At 39.4% G+C, this 17,670-nt stretch overlaps 1 protein-coding gene across 4 annotated transcripts in view; it reads left to right on the plus strand.

The window, feature by feature from the left end:
- gria4a (glutamate receptor, ionotropic, AMPA 4a) overlaps positions 1-17,670 on the plus strand; it is a 111,019-nt gene that overhangs the window by 83,838 nt on the left and 9,511 nt on the right. For 2 of the 4 annotated variants that reach the window (XM_032508759.1, XM_032508744.1), the window contains exons 14-16: positions 6,301-6,499; positions 10,437-10,684; positions 14,371-14,485. In XM_032508759.1, the coding sequence (XP_032364650.1) occupies positions 6,301-6,499; positions 10,437-10,684; positions 14,371-14,485 (562 nt within the window). Of the gene's footprint in view, positions 1-6,300; positions 6,500-10,436; positions 10,685-14,370; positions 14,486-16,178; positions 16,294-17,670 lie in introns of all 4 variants that reach the window. The other 2 variants (XM_032508764.1, XM_032508754.1) reach the window with 1 other exon arrangement.

A 17,670-nucleotide genomic window follows, 5' to 3' on the forward strand; every position in this document is an offset into this window, starting at 1 on the left:
GTGTGTGTGTGTGTATGTATTGTAGTTGTGTGTTGTGTATTGAGCTGCTATATAGGTGCATTGGTATTCAGTGTGGGTCCCACTCTCCCTGCTGCAGTCATCCTGCAGTCTGGTAGACACAGTCTAACACACACTCCTATTCAACTCTCCCACTTTTTCTCCCTTCTTGCTTGATCTATCATTTTCCTTTCTTTCTCCCAGCCTTTATCTCGTCTTTTTTGCTGTCTCACATAGTGCCTGTTCCTACTGCTTTGTTGTCTAATTAGCACCTTAGTTAATTGACATTTTCATAGCTACAAAATTCCAGCACATGTCTGTGTGGTGGCATGTGAGTGCGTGCTCATAATAATAAACACTTCTTTTCCTGTGAGACACACATGCTCTTGTCTTTTGCAAACACACAGACTTGTGTTTCCTTCACATTTCCAATCAAGCAGATGTAATGGCTGGCAGCAGACATGAACACATTTACACACGCACACACACACACACGTCAGAGTGACCTTGAGATGGCATTTGCACCACACACACCTGTCATCTTTTGGCCCAGGCTTTTGGGTTTGTATTGTCGGGGATTGTCTCTGTCACCTCGCAAATGGTGAAAACACAGTGACGGACAGTTAGATGATGGGACTGGAATTTTTAAAAAGTGGAAATGAAGAAATGGCACAAAATAAGTGACAGGTTGTACATTGAGGAAGACCGAGAGTATTGCAGGAGAGGGAGAGGGAGGTAAACTGATCACCAGTGAACATCTCAGAGGGATTGAATCTGTCTTTGTCAATAAACATCTGAAATTACAGCTCTCTTTTGTGTGTGTGTGTGTGTGTGTGTGTGTGTGTGTGTGTGTGTGTGTGTGTGGGTTGTGTTGTGGTGTGTGTGTGTTTGTGTGTGTGTGTGTCTGTCTGTCTGTCTGTCTGTGTCTGCTGCTGGTTGAGGGCACTACAGTGAGTGTGTCTATGTCAGTGTGTGTTTGTGAGTGTCATACGTAAGAATTGAGTAAATGGTCTTGGGTGTGTTAAATAGTTAATGATAGCAACAGATCCAGCTAATGGTTTGACTAACTAACTACAGAGGAGCACTGAGGCTTACTGACTAATTAATGATCTCAAGGTCATTGATTAGAACCCAGTCCCACCGACTGACTGTGTTCATGAATTTTACTGGTAAAACCTTTTATAAATCCTGTGAATAATTTTATCTTGGGTGTCTTGAATCTTTTCCGATATGTTTTTATTTTATTTTATCTTGCCTTTCATTATCTGCCTGCTGCATCTAATCTTTAATCTATAAATCAGATTTTATTTCATGTGTGTCTGTTTGCTTTTACTCCCTTTAGTTTGCCTCCATCTATTGTACAGTAGTACAGTCAGTTGAATCACTTTATTTCCCACCTGTTTTCCACGTAAGAGAGAGTTAAAAGACAAGAAGAAGAAACAATGTTTGTCTGTATTTCTATTTGCATTTGTCCTTCTGTCCTTTATTGTGTCCTAATCAAACATTCAAGCTTTGCTTTCCCAAAACATCAGACACACTCATAACTATCAGACTCAACATTTGTTAACATGTCAGTCACAATTACTTGAAAAAACATATCTTGTTTGCTACCCAAATGGATAACAGCAAAAGGTTTTATTTCCTCTGTCGGCATACCATAGCAAACAAGGAATTTAGTTTTTAAATGAATGAAGTTCTTACAATTTGCAAATGTTGATATCATAATTTTTTTTGTATCCATAAAAAATAAAACTACTGTAGCTTGTTGAGTGAAAATGTGCTTGCAAACATGTACAAACTGCAAACCTATCATTTAAAGCAGTTTCATGAAAAAAAAACTTTTTGTCACTGTCACTATGTCCTGACAGTACAACATGAATCAGAAAAAAAATCATGTTCCTCTGCCTCCTCATGGTGTGCCTAATGGCATTAGAAAAACAACCAATCAGAGCCAAGCAGTCTCTAACACGGTGCCAATGACATTGTGAACCACGGTCAAATTATGAAACTAGGAAGCGCTGATCAAATACGAATCAAGATTCTGTTACTGCACTGCTTATGTCTCACCTCAAATGTTTTCAGAAACAGAGAAGACAGTATTTTTTAGTATGTATGTCTTTGAGTTGAGAAACATATTTTAGTGTTCTGTTTAGCTTTAAAATTAGATAGTTTGTGACCAAGCTGAGCCAAAACCAATTACCATCCACTCCCGCCATTGGACGGTGATTGGTTTTGGCTCAACTTGGTCACAAACTCTCTCATTTTGCAGCTAAACAGTACACTAAAATATGTTTTTCAACATCACTGAAACAGTGTCCATTTTTTAATACAGTCTATGTGAAAAACATACTCGTGGACAATGACTATCCAGCTCTGGCTCAGTTTGTTGTTTGTGTCTGCCTGTATTTGTGTGTTTGGATGTGTCGGCATCAATCTGCTTAAGCGCTTTAATGTGTTTGTGCACAGGCCTGTGTGTGTGTGTTTGTATGCTGTTCTTATAGCAAGTACCTTAACAGTTTCTTCTTCCCAGATGATTGTGATTACTGAAATAATTGTAATGTAGCCAAACAGCATAGTCTAAGGAAATAAGTTGATGATTAAACGATGGAGAACAGACAGCCTGCCTAAAATTGCAGTCACTTCTGTTCAGATGTAATGGATGAAAATACACTGTATAGTTCAGAACTCTGTGTGTGTGTGTGTGTGTGTGTGTGTGTGTGTGGGTGTGTGTGTGTGTTTGAGAGACAGATATAGAGAGAGTCAAAGAGAGAAAGAGGGGGAACAGCTTGCCATTAATCTTTCACACAGAGGATTGGGGAGGCAATCTGTTGGCTATCATAGGTGATACATGACCCGCTATAGAATGAGTTGCCTGTTGCATACCAACACACATGACACAACTCCACAGACAGGCAGCACACTACACATATTCATTCTGCCACCAATCCAATACTCTTGCACACTCACACTGTCTTGTCAGACAAAGAATCAAGTATGTCTTTCCCAAAGCTCACCCATGTACACCAAAATGCAATAAACAAGAATAGGAACTAAATACAGTATATGTGCATATATGACACACACACACACCACACACACACACACACACACACACACACCCACACACACACACACACACACACACACACACACCCACACACACACACACACACACACACACACACACAAATAAATCAAGTACAATACATTTAGAAAGAGACAAGCTGTTCATCATGTTGTACTCAACCAATCTGTTTTTCTCCCCTCTGTAGGGCAGTTGTCTTTCATGCCCACTGAGATGCAGAGCCATTTTAGATGTCCTTTCTTAGATTACAAAATCAGCCAAGTACAATACACCCTCATCAAATTATATTATTTGGTTACTCTAATGGCATTGTTTACACTACAATTTATTCAATCAGCATCAGTTTTTGCTCTAAAACCTTTACCTGAAGTAGACAAGAAAGAAAGACGTTGTCAAAAATGTGCTGTATACATTCACCTACATAAATCTATGGACCTAAGATCTTAATCTGTCAAACAAATAACCACATACTGCTAGATAAGCACTTTGGTGTTGATGAATACATTTCTTTTAGTTTGGGATGACAACATTAGTGTCAGAAAGGATTTGATGAACAACTTAAAAGATGTGTTTTTCTGCACTAAGGAATTCTTATTATTCAAAGGTTCTAGCAGAAGTTTGATTTTTAAAATTCACAAAAAACAGTTTAACAGGTCTGAATAATGTGGTTTTGGGTTATAATAACCACTTGTTATTTGCATATATGTGTGTGTGTGTGGGGGGGGGGGGGTATTTTATTAAGGTTGTGTTTAAGTGTTTGTGTTTATGTTTTAGAAAAAAAGTACTCATAGCTATGTGTGGTTGCAGCCAAGATTCAGTACAAAATTGGACTTCTCTCTACCACCTCAAAATCAGGGACATTAAATAAGTTGATTTTCACAGCTGAACAGTTGGCTGTTTGTAATGTGCTTTGCCACTACAGAGTCTGTCCTCTTTCGGCATCAGTCCAAAAGCTCAAAAAAATAGTGTGTACATTCTTGCTGTATTTGTGTGGGCTTCCTCCTGGAACCAAAATTCCCTCCCACATCATAACACATATGTTTTAGGTAGTAAGTATACTAACAACCCTCGTTTAAAAAAGGAAAAATTAATGTTGGTTTGCAGGCTAGTTATGTACAGTTATTAGCTATTTAGCTGTAACCCATTAAACATCTAGTAAATGTACTCTACCTGTAAATGTCACTTGAGTCCAGTTAGATGCTGGTGTGGGCCTTACTCTTTAATTGGCACAAGCTGAGACAATAAAGTAACATTTCCCCAAAGACCTTTATCCCACCTTATACTAATAAACTACAATAAGGGGTTGCTAAACGGGATTTCAGATTAATTTAGATGGATTCTCTAAGGTGTTATAGTCACTTAAACTGACAGTACACACAAATAAATGAATGTCCCTGTCCTCAAGCTGCACAGGGTTTACGAGATAGAAGCCACATTTTGGTAATTACATCATTGTTAACATACTGAGCATGATGATGCACAGTGAAGAATTGCACTGCTCTTGGACCACCTCTCAACCCCCCCCCCCGCTGAAATGTCTGCTCAAATCACACAGTCACTCCATCAGGTCAGATTAAAATGCTGTCACAGTTAGTTTACCAACTAACCAATCAGATTGCATACCACTGTTGGCCACTGCAGGAGACCATATAGAACCCTTTAAAACAAGTTTCTAAATCCATATCCATGTTCCTGGACCCCTCTTGTCCATTGTCATTATTTTTAGTGCAAAACTATATTAATCTTTCCATCACGAAGTCTGACCTGGTTGAATTTATTTTTTCTGCTAATAAGTATAAAACAAAACCTAAGAGCTCTTTGTCAGAATAATCCGTCACAGTGTACACCAGGTTCATTAATTCAGGTAAACAGATCAATGCCTCAAGGACACATGCAATCAATTTATATTTGTGCATGTCTGTATGAGGATTAAGAGGTGTGCTGGCTTTCGAACAGGAGCAGAATGCAGAGTTGCTCCAAAAGGTGACAATGAATGCCCAGTCAGGCGCCGATGCACCTCTCAGCTCTCTCACTCATCTTTTCTAACTTCAGCATGCACTCCTTAAAACCGTAACTCGTATATCACTGCTTTCACGTCAGAGTGGTATCACCACCAAACAGCCACCTGTCTGAGAAATGTTGGGCCTTATTTTATGATTGTGTGTGAGGGGATACAAATGTCACCCAAATTGCATCAAAGTATAATCAAGTAAATAAATAACAATATAAAATGATAATCTTGGGTTGGGGCATCTTTCAGCTCAACGTTTTCTTTTGTTTTGTTGCATTACTGTTATCTGTCATAGCATTACATTACATATTTTGTGCAAAATACAAAATAAAGGAGGGCTAAATGAAAACAGTCAATTTACCTATTCAAGAAAATGTTTAATTACTGTCATCTGGAAATGAGCTCACACACTTTTCCATGACTGAAAGGTGATTCAAAGAGACGCATTTGGACGTATTGAATGTTAACAACATGGAAGGATTCATATTGACAGTGAATGCTTCTTTGAGCTACACTTTTTAGCATTGATGAGGCAAGACCTGAAAGTGAAATGCTACAAAACATGTTCCATTTTATTTTCTGTTAATGTAATGGCCTAACATTTTGCTACCTTCTCCTATCTTTCTTTCCTTTTCTCTAATGTGCTCACTGTCGCCTGCTCTCTTTTGCTTTACTCAGTGTAAACAAGTTTGTGCAAACAAAATGAATTGCCACTTACTTTGATGCTTCAGCTCACAACTGGTAGATAAACAGAGTAAACATGGAGAAAGAGAAAAGAGAGAATGACGATGAGAGAGATGGAGGAGCACCTAGATTACAATGTGTTTCATGTAGCTTCTGTTATTGTTAGTGCTGATTTGGTTCGAGGGTTGAAAGACATTTGGCAGTAATGCTATGCACACATTAGTGTCAGAAAATGCTTCGCAAAACGACAGTGGGTTGTGTTGTAAATCTCTGACTGAGAAACTAAGCTTAATTATGTTTCCTTCTCTGTTTTTTCACTCTCTTTTTTCCATCCCTTTTAACTTAATCTTTTTCTTCATCATCATCCTACTCATCCCGCTAATTTCTCATGTACAAATCCTTCCTTTATCTCCCCAAACTTGCCCTCCTCCTTCTTAACCTTCTGCATCTTTCCACCTCTTACGTCTTACTCCCCTCTTTCGTTTGTGTTTCCCTACCTCGCCTCCGTCTGTCTTCTCTCCAGGTCTCTGTCTGGACGTATTGTTGGAGGTGTGTGGTGGTTCTTCACCCTTATCATCATCTCCTCTTACACAGCCAACCTGGCTGCTTTCCTCACTGTGGAAAGGATGGTCTCCCCCATTGAGAGTGCAGAGGACTTGGCCAAACAGACAGAGATAGCATACGGGACACTGGACTCAGGCTCTACTAAGGAGTTCTTCAGGGTATGGACTCTACACACTCTGCTCATTTATTTGAATGCTTTAGAGGAGTCAGGCTTTTAATTCAGTTAATTTGCTACTGAGCTGAAAAGCCAGAAAGTCTCAGATGACATGCTGATCTCGCATTTAATGCTGTTATTAAAAACCCAAGCAGTACTGTACAAACACTGAATGTAAACATACCATTGTATTACATTTGTTGTGTTACTTATTCTCTTCTAAAAGGCTGTTATATGAATATGATGGAGCCCGCCCATGTGTCCCTTTGTGGTAAAGAACACCATTCTACTATGCTTTACAAAAAAGTATCACATTTTACAATAAAGACAAACAACACAATCTTAGAGTTACTTGTGAAATAAATTGGCAGGCAGTGAGAGGAAGCAAATGTAAGGGAGGTGTTGTCTCACTTATTGAAGCCAGACAAACGCAAAGCAGCAGAATTTGTCTCCGACTGTAGGCGGGACAAGGATAAGTGACTAATAACAGTGTAAACTGATTTACAATAGTCCCGGTGGGAGGAGAGGAATGAACGGTCGACTTTCTCCTGATCTCAAATTAGGAGAGGCTTACATTCTCGGAAATAAAGCTACGCTGAAATGCCTGGCTTTCACTTTCTCGCTGATTTGTTTATAAAACTAGAAAAGTTTAGAACAATTGAAACATGACTACAATGGAACAATGTTGAATGCATTGAATCACTTCTCTACCCTGTCAAATAAAGCAATGATAAGTATAATAATCATCATCATAATAATAAACAGTAAAAAGAAGTGAAGTAGAGGTGGTCTTGGTGGGCAGAATATTCTATAGTTAGCTGTTTCCGTAAAACAGTAAGCAGGAAATGATAGCGGAGGGAAGTGAGAGACCAGTAGTGGCTTCATCCATTGACCTATTCATCTATGTGGATTCCAAATATACATACGTACTCATCAACACATACATAGATGCACACAAGCACACAATGCTGATGAAGACCGATTTTTTGCTCCAGACATTGGCAAAACACCAGAGTCAACACATGTACAAAAACAAATTTGCGCTGTCATGTACTCATTCGTGGAGAAATATTCTGAGTTGGTTATGTGCTCATGCATTTTGTGTGTGTGTGTGTGTGTGTGTGTATGCCAATTTACAGTTATGCTTTGTAAAGATGTGTGCACTAGTATGTGTGTATTTGTGGATGTGGTGGAGGGTTAGGTTGTAGCAGACAGTTTGTGCTTCTGTGAGCTGATCTGGCATAATCAACATAACGAGCAGGCTGAAATCTGTGAAGGGTGAAAAAGCAATTTGCTCTCCCACAGCTGAGGGGGATTCGCCACCACCATTAATTATCTGTATGTGTGTGTATATTTTTGTGTGGACGTAAAGCATGTACGGTATGTATGCACATTCAGACACATATTGTAGGCACAGTATGTGGATGTGAGTGTTTGTGTTGCACTTCTCTTGCAGAGCAGGTGTGTGTTTGTGTGTGTGTGTGTTTGTGTGTTAAATGTATATATTCAAAAGTGCCTGAAGGTGACTTGCAGCATCCATTTCCTCCTTCAGCCTCACTCATTGTAAAAGAATCTGGAAAGAGTCACACCGCATTGTCACACATCCATCCCTCCAAGGCCAGATGCTGCTTTATACGCGCACAGTCATCATCACTGTCTCTCCCTCTCTCAGCCTCACACTCTCCAACACACACACACACACACACACACACACACACACACACTCACACATATATGTGCACACACATACACACAAACAGACACACACATAGGCAGATTCAAATACATACAGACAAAAGCAACACACATACAAGCGTATATATATTTTTCTGCGGCCAGACGGAGAAAGAGGTGGATAGAAAATCTTACAGATAAGTGATAGATGGATGAATGGATTAAACTTGAGGAATGAGGATGATGAAGGGATGAAAAAGGCTCAAGGTGTAAAGAAGTTGATGATGAGACGTTTTTTTTTTAAATCTGCAATAGTAGACAGAGTGAGAAATAAAAAAATAAAGAATGAAGGGACAGGGGGTAGAATGGAGTAAAGAGGGGCCTGCTGGTCTTCATGGATGTGAGTGACATTATTATGGGATAGTTGTCCGTCACGCACTAGTGACAAACTCACACACGCGTCCCAACACAATCCCCCGGGCGCTGATTTCGGTGGCTGAGGCTGTGGCTTGTCGCTTATAGAGTGACAGAATAACACTTAATCACCAGGAGAGAAAGAGAAGAAAGAAGCAGGATGTTTGTGGAGGGTGACAGTTTGACTCCTCTGCTTGTTATTTTCACTTTTGAGTACACACTGTTTGCTCACACACATGAGAACACAATACATTAATTCATACACATACTGTATAGACTGGTACACCGAACTGCGCGCACACACACACACACACACATTCATATGCATGATATACACAATATAATACAATCGATTGCATCACAGCAGGCAGACATGCCCTCTGAAAATATCTTCTGTTAGAACAGATTTCCGAATTCATTACTGCACAACCGGATTAGTCACTGAATATGCCACTATTCAAGTCATAAACTCATTTAAAGTAAGACTGATGCGTGACTTGTCAAGGGAGATGTAGTGTTACATTTTAAATGTCGTTTTAAATGTCATTATGTGCCGGAGGATAAAAATGAAAGATGTTAGACACAGCCCTCCATCTGCAGTGTAATTTTATTCAAGGACTATATGTGTGGTCATATCAGCCTCACCATACATCATAAGAAACTGGAGCAATAAATTAAACACAGTAAAAACATGCAATAGAGTAATATACTTTGTTGTCCAATCTCTGTACAGTACTGTTTCTATTGTAGCCTTATGCAATAAGCACTCGTGCCTAATTAATAAATAGCATTGAGTGTCATTGTGTTAATGTAATGAGTAAAATTCTTTTCATGACCTTAGCGCTTTACATCTCAGATTCATGCTATTTGTCTCAGTCAGCATGTTATGTTGATTTGAATAATCAAATTTGTGGTTTGAGGAGCTGCTCACACTTCATCAGGCTTCAATGAGGTGTGAATGGACACCCAGAAGGAGACACAGAGCAAGGATGTGATAACAATAACACAGCATACTTAAATGATAAGGCTGGCGCTGTTTCTTAGGCTCAACAACTCCTACAAAAAGCCAACAATGCGGTTATTTGTTTTGCTGTACATTTGAGTTTCCCTACCCTGTCTGTGGCTCTCAGATCCAATCCCATTTGTTTCTATTGAAGACGCAAATCCTTTTAAACAGATCACATTTGTACAGTGTTGAGTACATGTATACTAAAACAGCTGGGTAGTTTGTAGCAAACAATTTAATAAGGGGTATAGTTTATTTGTAGGTGAATATTTACATTGGCGGAATAATTCACATTATGCTGTTGACTCAAAATAAACTACAGGAGCCATGTTCATGGTAATGAAGGAACATGACGCCCAGTGCAACATAGTGGCCACTGATTTGTTTTTAATAGTGTTTGCACTACAATGGAGATCATGTGAGTAAGCTACTTGGATACACGGGCAATACCTAGTTCAACCTTCAGTGAGCTGTGCTGACGGTTTTGTCAAATTGCCTGAATCTTGTTTCACAGGGTCACTTGAATGCAAACTGCTACTGAGGTTCAGTCAAATTGCAAAATGTTACTCTATGTTCTTTGCTTGTGAGACCCCCATCCTGTTTGTCCTTATCTACACCTGTCAAAGACGTAGGTAGTTTAGGCGTGACATGGCTACCTTTCTCTCAATCTCTCTTTTCCCTTAAATGAAATTATTTGTAAATGGTCACTCTTCCCTTGGTAGTCTTCTCCTTACTGGACTATAAAAAAACATCATCTGTGAAAATACCCTGGACTTGGATGTTAGCAAAATGATACCCATTCCTTTTACATCTGCTCTCTCCTCTTCTTCCCCCTGCTCCACCAAAGAGGTCCAAAATAGCCGTATACGAGAAGATGTGGTCATACATGAAGTCTGCCGAACCGACTGTCTTCACCAAAACCACAGCGGAGGGTGTGGCGAGGGTCCGCAAGTCCAAGGGGAAGTACGCTTTCCTCTTGGAGTCCACCATGAATGAATACACGGAGCAGCGCAAGCCTTGTGACACCATGAAAGTCGGGGGGAACCTGGATTCCAAAGGATATGGGATTGCTACACCAAAAGGCTCACAGTTAAGGTGGGTGGAATAGGGTAACAATAGGAGACAGTAACAAAGCTGATACTGTCCTATTGCTGCAATATTCCACCTACCCTGCTGTGCCTTTTATACTACCCCTATAGATTAACCTGTCACTGCTGTCAGGTGAAAATCTCTCACAAAAATGTACAAATTGAGGTACACTTGACTGGTATTTGGATATTGATTGTTTTTCACAAGTACTAAATTAACTGCAAAGATTATGGCACCAGTACAATGAATGTATTGTCATAAACTCCAAAATCACAGTTATAGGTTTTCACCCAGCAGCAGCGATATAGACAAGTATGTTGAATATTCAAATTATGTTTCATCACGTCTTGGATGCTTTATTCCTTAATTTTCTTTTTTTTCTGTCTGTCCGTACTTTTTCTCACTCCTTTCTGCCAACTCTTTGTTAATTTAGGGCTTCTTTGCTCCATTTCTGTGTCCTCAGTCACTGTCATTTGTCTGTTCCTTTATGTTCACATCCCCTCTTTCTTTCATCATTTAACCACTCTGTTTTTCCGCAGGGCCACCTTGCAGGTAACTTTGTCCATTTGTCTGTTGTCCCGTCTCTTTGTTCCTCTCATCCTCCGAGATAGTCATGATGGTGATGCTAACCATAATTGTTACAAATATTATTGTAGGAGAGATGTATTAAATGAATATGACCGCAAGGAGAGGCGGATCCTCAGACTGCTGCCGCTACATCCAGAGCCACAAGGGGGAATTCATAGACGAACAGGAGACAAAAAGTGAGAAACAGCAAGTAGAGGGGCCTGGCCAGTGGGGGACTAGAAATTAAATATAATAGAGGATCACACGCCGAAAATACTGGGTCTGAAAGAAAAGAAAATAGCCCTTTAATTCTACACAAACTAACTTTAAAAAATAATATTAATGTAATTGGAAATCACCTAATTAAATCCAGACCAAAGAGTAATCATTAGTTTATGTTAAAGAATGCACATGGGTGTGTAAACATTAATAAAGACAGCATAAACTGGAGGAAATTAATGAGAAAGTGAGTGAGTTTAAGTCCTAAAGTTGGTCAGTTCTTTTGATTTTCCCTCAGCAGACACTTGTTTATCTGGCTTATTAACTTGAGCCTACAGTAATCATCCCAGTAGTTCTCACTCAGGTGTATTGTCAATGCAAATATTTTATTTGCCGGTGACTGTGACAGCAGTATAGTGAGGCTTTGTCTCACCATGTCACAAATGCCTGCTAAGGGGACAATGATTGACTAAATTCAGCAACGCCGGACCACTTGCTCCCTGTTCTCTCCCTCCATCTCTCTCTGTCAGCATTTCATTTTTTGCCTTATGAACGGCAAAACACAAACAGCACATCAGCCTTACATCCTGCCCTATAACTTTCCCCTGTGTGTGTGGCGCAAACAAGTCCCACTGTAGTTTATCCCTTGTTGTATGCAGTACACAAAGGTTTTTTTGTTTATGAGGGAAAAGTGACAGACAGTGGGTGGATAGGTCCCTTTTTTAAGCCCCCATCAAGAACACATTTCTGGGACTATCCACGGTTGTCTCTGGCTTCTCTCAATCAGCGGAAACCCGATCTACCCGGTGCACACATGTGGCCTGAAAGTGTGCACGTCAGGTGAGCCTGCCTCTCCTCTCGGTGCACTAATCACAGCGCTTATTTGACCTTGATGATGTAAATTAGGAGAATGAATACCCTGATGGTTAAAATGAATGTCAGGAATGCATGCTTTCTGAAGTATAGGTACTCTTGATATGATTATTGATATGTGATTGTTATTATCCTGACTGACAAAGTGTCAAAATGTTTGAACTGTTTTCATCCATCCCTCTTACTTTGAAGAGATTAGTCATTGCTTGTCGTTTACATCACCTCAGAGAACACTGTCTCTCTCTGAATCTCTTTACTATCTTTACTCTGATAGTTAAACCTACAGAGCTTGTCTTTTTACTCTTACTTTCCTAATGTTTCCTGAACTGACAACCTTTCATTCACAAGCCAGAATCTTCCCTGCCATCTAACAACCAACTCTGAGACCTCCAGATAGGCAGTTGTACAGACAAAGGGGCAGACTAACAAACAAGCAGGCAGCGACCTTTTTATAGAGATTTTCCCTGCTGATTACAGCATATCACAAACAAAAGAGCAGTCAGCAGAGGCTGTTAGTAGGAGAAACCAACAGGAAAGTCTTGTACAGGTATAAAGGAGAGATGTACCAAAGCAGTAGAGATGACACAAAATGAATGTATTAAAGCATGAAAGGTATAGGTTGACAAAATCATTCAGCTCCTGTAGACATATTTTGTAGACACTCCTCTTGCAGTAAGGAAACAGACCACCTATCGAGGCGTCTATCTATGTCTACCTATCGGGAGACATTTGCGGGAAAAGTGAAATGGTGACAATTCAGGCAAATCTCATAAAACCACTGGTGGATTGTCTGTCTTAAAAAAAGCGTTATTTTTGCATGTTTCAGCTCAGTATAACATAATATTGTACAGTATACACTTTAAGAGACTAAATTTTAACATAGCTGTTTAGATTAAATGCATTTTATCCTACATATAGTCACTGGTTACAGTTCATTTGAGTTCAGTACCAAAATAATCAACTTGGAGATATTCGAAAAATATTCTCAAGAGATGTAATCCATTTTACTTATAAAGTTGTGTTATTGTTGCGTGGTAATTAAGTTGATATCATGGATTCTTTGAAGTGTTCTGGGTGATGCACTGAAGTGTGAGTGAGAACACCAGAGATCTAAGAATTGGGTGCTAAATAGCACAGCATTCACAACACGTAGTTGTTAAAAAAAAAAAACTAAAAGAAAACTGATTAAACGTGGGCATCATGAATAGAAAGGCTTCCTTTTTGTTTAGAGGCTCACCCTCAATGTTGAAGCAATCCACAATGCAACACCCTTAACAATCTTTTTTTGTCATTGCTTTCAACTTCACTCCATGGCAATGTTCATACCTGTTTTTAAAAACAAAGATAACTGATTTAACTGTTCAAAGTGGGTTTCCTATACCAGTAAGTTGATTTTAATAATGTACTAAAATATTAGAATTGCTAAGCAAAGAGAAAAGCTTCTCTTTACAAACATGCCTCATACAAAGATCTTGGTGGACACACAGCGTGACTGCCTAATATTCACACACACACACACACACACACACACACACACACACACACACACACACACACACACACACACACACACACACACACACACACACACACACACAAACATACAGCACAGAGTAGCAGGAAGGCAGGAGGGCATCAAAAGGGGACAATAGCACCATCACCAGGCTGCATAGACCTGGTTAACACACTTTATAGCAACAATTTGACACTCACTGTGGAGCAACCTGTGCCAGAGGATAGATACAGTAAAATAAAACTTTTTTTTTTTAATGTAAACGCAGAAAAAGTAATAGTAATACATTTTTGCAAAGTATCTAAAGTAGAAACAAAGAGAAAGAGTAAGAGAGAGCGTTTTCTGGGGTGCATCTTCCCCACTAACCCACCTTTTTCCCTTCAAACCCTCTGACCCCTCTTTTCCTATTTTCCGTCCCCTTCTTCCTCCTCACTGTGGTCCACGTCCATCTTGTCTGTCTGTCCCTCCATCCTCTGCTCTGACCAAACTATTTTATCTGTCCCTCCTTTTTTACTTAAAGAAATGCGGTCAACCTGGCCGTGCTAAAGCTCAACGAGCAAGGCCTGTTGGACAAATTGAAAAACAAGTGGTGGTATGACAAAGGAGAATGTGGCAGCGGGGGAGGGGATTCCAAGGTTAGCCCACTCGGTCTGACCACCCCACCACTAGGGGGACAGGGGCCGCTCACGGCTAAGCAGCTCGCAGCGGCCCCCGTCCCGGGAGTGTAACACATGCATCTGCCCTGGCCAAGAGTCAAGCGGGGGGGCAAACGTGACAACATCAAATCTCCTGTGAAACCCTGCAGCTTTAGAAATAGGCACAGTGTTGTATCTACTGTCAGTGTTGTGTGCCTTTTAATATGAAAGGTTAAGATCCAGTGACAAAGGTACAACACTTGAGCTCATTTATACATTAAAAAAAGGCATTTTTAAAAGAAAACCATTGGCTTACCCAAAAGAGAACCAATATTATTTGTTGACATGTTGAATCATCAGGGAAAAACGTAATTGGGAATTTTCAATATCATGCAGGGAAATATGTCCCCTTTGCAGGTGAGTGTTTGCCAAGCTCAACAAGCACATGTCATGATAATGACTATTTTTAAATGTGTTTAGCACTGATCCTGTAATGCCTCTGCCTCCCTTGAAATGTCAGAGTGTGACGGTAGAAAGATGAAGAGAACAATTACTGTCAAGACAGAACTATTCGCCCCCTAGTGGCAGTTCTGGGGAGAGAAGGGGAGACTTCAGTTAGAGTCAAATTGCAATTGTTGTAATTTAAAACTCCGGGTCGATTTACAAGGTCCATAGTAAAATGCTCCTCAGATCTCTGTCAGGTAAATCCAGACAGCTAGCTACACTATCTGTCCAATCTGAGTTCTCTCTAACAAGACTAAAACTTTTGAACGTACACGTTTCGCCAAAACAAGTTCAGTTCCAACGCTGTTTTGCAGAGGCACTGTGGCTCCGTCCGGCGCTTAGCACCACGCAAGACGATTGTGATTGGTTTAAAGAAATGCCAATTACCAGAGCTGGTTTTTCTCTCATCCTGGAATTCGGTGTAGACTAGCCAAACCCTCTGCAGCGCTGGGGAGGAAGGCCTGGCAAAGCGAGACTAGTTTTCTTTATTTAAACAATTCCATTTAGAATCTTATTTTTTAATTCAGTTGTTCTATTGTGTTAAAGATTGAAAAATGTATACAACTCTTTTGTTTCTTTTAGGTCCTGAAATGATTCTCAGGAGCTCCATAATATTCTGTATGTCTCATAAGAGGTTTTTTTTTTTATTCATGTACTTGTTCAAAGTATTTTAGAATCATATATACACGTCTTGTTTAGATTAAAGCAAATCCTTAAAGTGAGAGTTAAATCAAGTCCATCTAGCTAAATGTAAACTTTAAACAATAGTAGAGTCACAGCCTTTATATAAAATGTGAAATCCTTATGAAATCCTTAGCTACACATTTAAACCTGTCTCACTGTAGCTTTCTCTCCCAGAGGTAACACAGTGCTAGCCCAATGACAATAGTCCTGGCTTAATAGTACTTGCCTCTGGCTCATTGGAGGATCAGCTGGGGCAGCATGGGTGTGTTACCTGAAGTGACAAAGGTGGGTCCCACTCATATGTCTGTAGCTCGCGTTAGCTCCTCGCTCCCCCCAGCCCCTCCTCAACGAGCATACACACATGTACTCAGTGGGATCCATGCTAGGTCACTTGATGTAAAGTACTTTTCTATGTAACTGAGCTGTGCAATGCATATGTGAAATATCCTAATAACATAAAATAACATGACCTATGATGTTATTTATGTTATTTTTACACGCGAAGAACCCCGGTAAACCTTGCAGTTTTGAAACTGAGCGAAGCAGGCGTCTTAGACAAACTGAAAAACAAATGGTGGTATGACAAGGGAGAGTGTGGACCCAAGGACTCTGGAAGTAAGGTCAGTCTCACGCTACTGCGGCCCCTCAGAACGCTAGCCTGAAATTCTCATCCTGAATACGCTTCAGATTACTGCAACTACTGTTTTAGCAATAGTCAATATGCTCAATTAGTCTGAAACATAACTTTAATGTGCTCCAATGTAGACTAAACTGTCCATTTAGTGATTCTACAACATTATTTTCCTTTTTGATGCTGGACCACATTTACCTTAAATACGCATCAGATTAATTTACATTCTTGTTCAGTTTCTGTAGCAATCTGTGGCAATCCCATCTTCATTACAGTTAGCATAAGAAATTTAGAAAATTATCATCAGCCAATTTTCACTTTCATGTTTTTGTTTTGATGTCATACACAAGCCCATTTTTCGTAACCTGAAACTCCAAATGAGACTATTACAATTTAATCAGGACTATGCTATATATTTATTTCCATATTTTGGAGTTACGCATGGTAACGCTTCATTTTACAGGTGCATATTTATATATAGTTTTGTGGAATTTGGTGCTAATTATAGGTTAAATAATGGGAAATGTTCAATTTGTAAACTTGCATTTAAATATGAAGGCTAATGCAAATTAATCAGTGCATAAAGCTGTCAGTAAACAGTAGGTCAGCTGAACTCTCATGTGAATTTTGTCAACAGACAAGTATTCAATTTTATTATCAATTTATTTTACATGTATGGAGAACATAGTTTGCAATAATGAATCAATACTGAACTAATACTTACATGGGTTTAAGTGGAGCAGTTCTTTTCTCTGGAAATCATCAACTGCATAAGCTCAACGCAAGTGACCCAATTTTAACTAACTGCAGAATTCCATTTGCCTTTTAATTAGAACCAAACCATGTAGTACGTTTTAGGACATTTCGGACAAAATTAGTAGAAAATTATGGACCTGTGAGATAAAGCGTTGCCATATTTTTTATTAGCATTTGCTATTAAAGTGCTTCAGCTAATATATACCCTTTATCTCCCAGTTACATATGTGTTACTGTTTTGTTACAAAGTAAAGCAGGTTCTTATGAAGATTTTTACGACATAGAGCATAGGGGCTGCTTCACTGTAAATCTTTAGACTACTGGAGCTTTAACATTTCATTAAAACTGCAGTAAAATGTCATCACCGCTCAGATTAAAGCCTGCTCTTTTTGACTCAAATGAATGTTGATTCAAGCTGCTTTGATATCACGTTACTGTGTTACAGTTGTAGAAATCTAGAATGTTCTAGTTGAATTGATTGTTGCAGATGTGTAGTATGTAGTAGCTGTTGTGATAGTAGTATTAATTGTAGTTGTATAAGTAGAATGTAAATGTGTGATCATTTTATAATTGAGTGATAACAAATTTAATTGCTGTAGCATAGCATATT

The sequence above is a fragment of the Etheostoma spectabile genome, chromosome 3 (assembly GCF_008692095.1).
Source record: "Etheostoma spectabile isolate EspeVRDwgs_2016 chromosome 3, UIUC_Espe_1.0, whole genome shotgun sequence".
Taxonomy (NCBI): domain Eukaryota; kingdom Metazoa; phylum Chordata; class Actinopteri; order Perciformes; family Percidae; genus Etheostoma; species Etheostoma spectabile.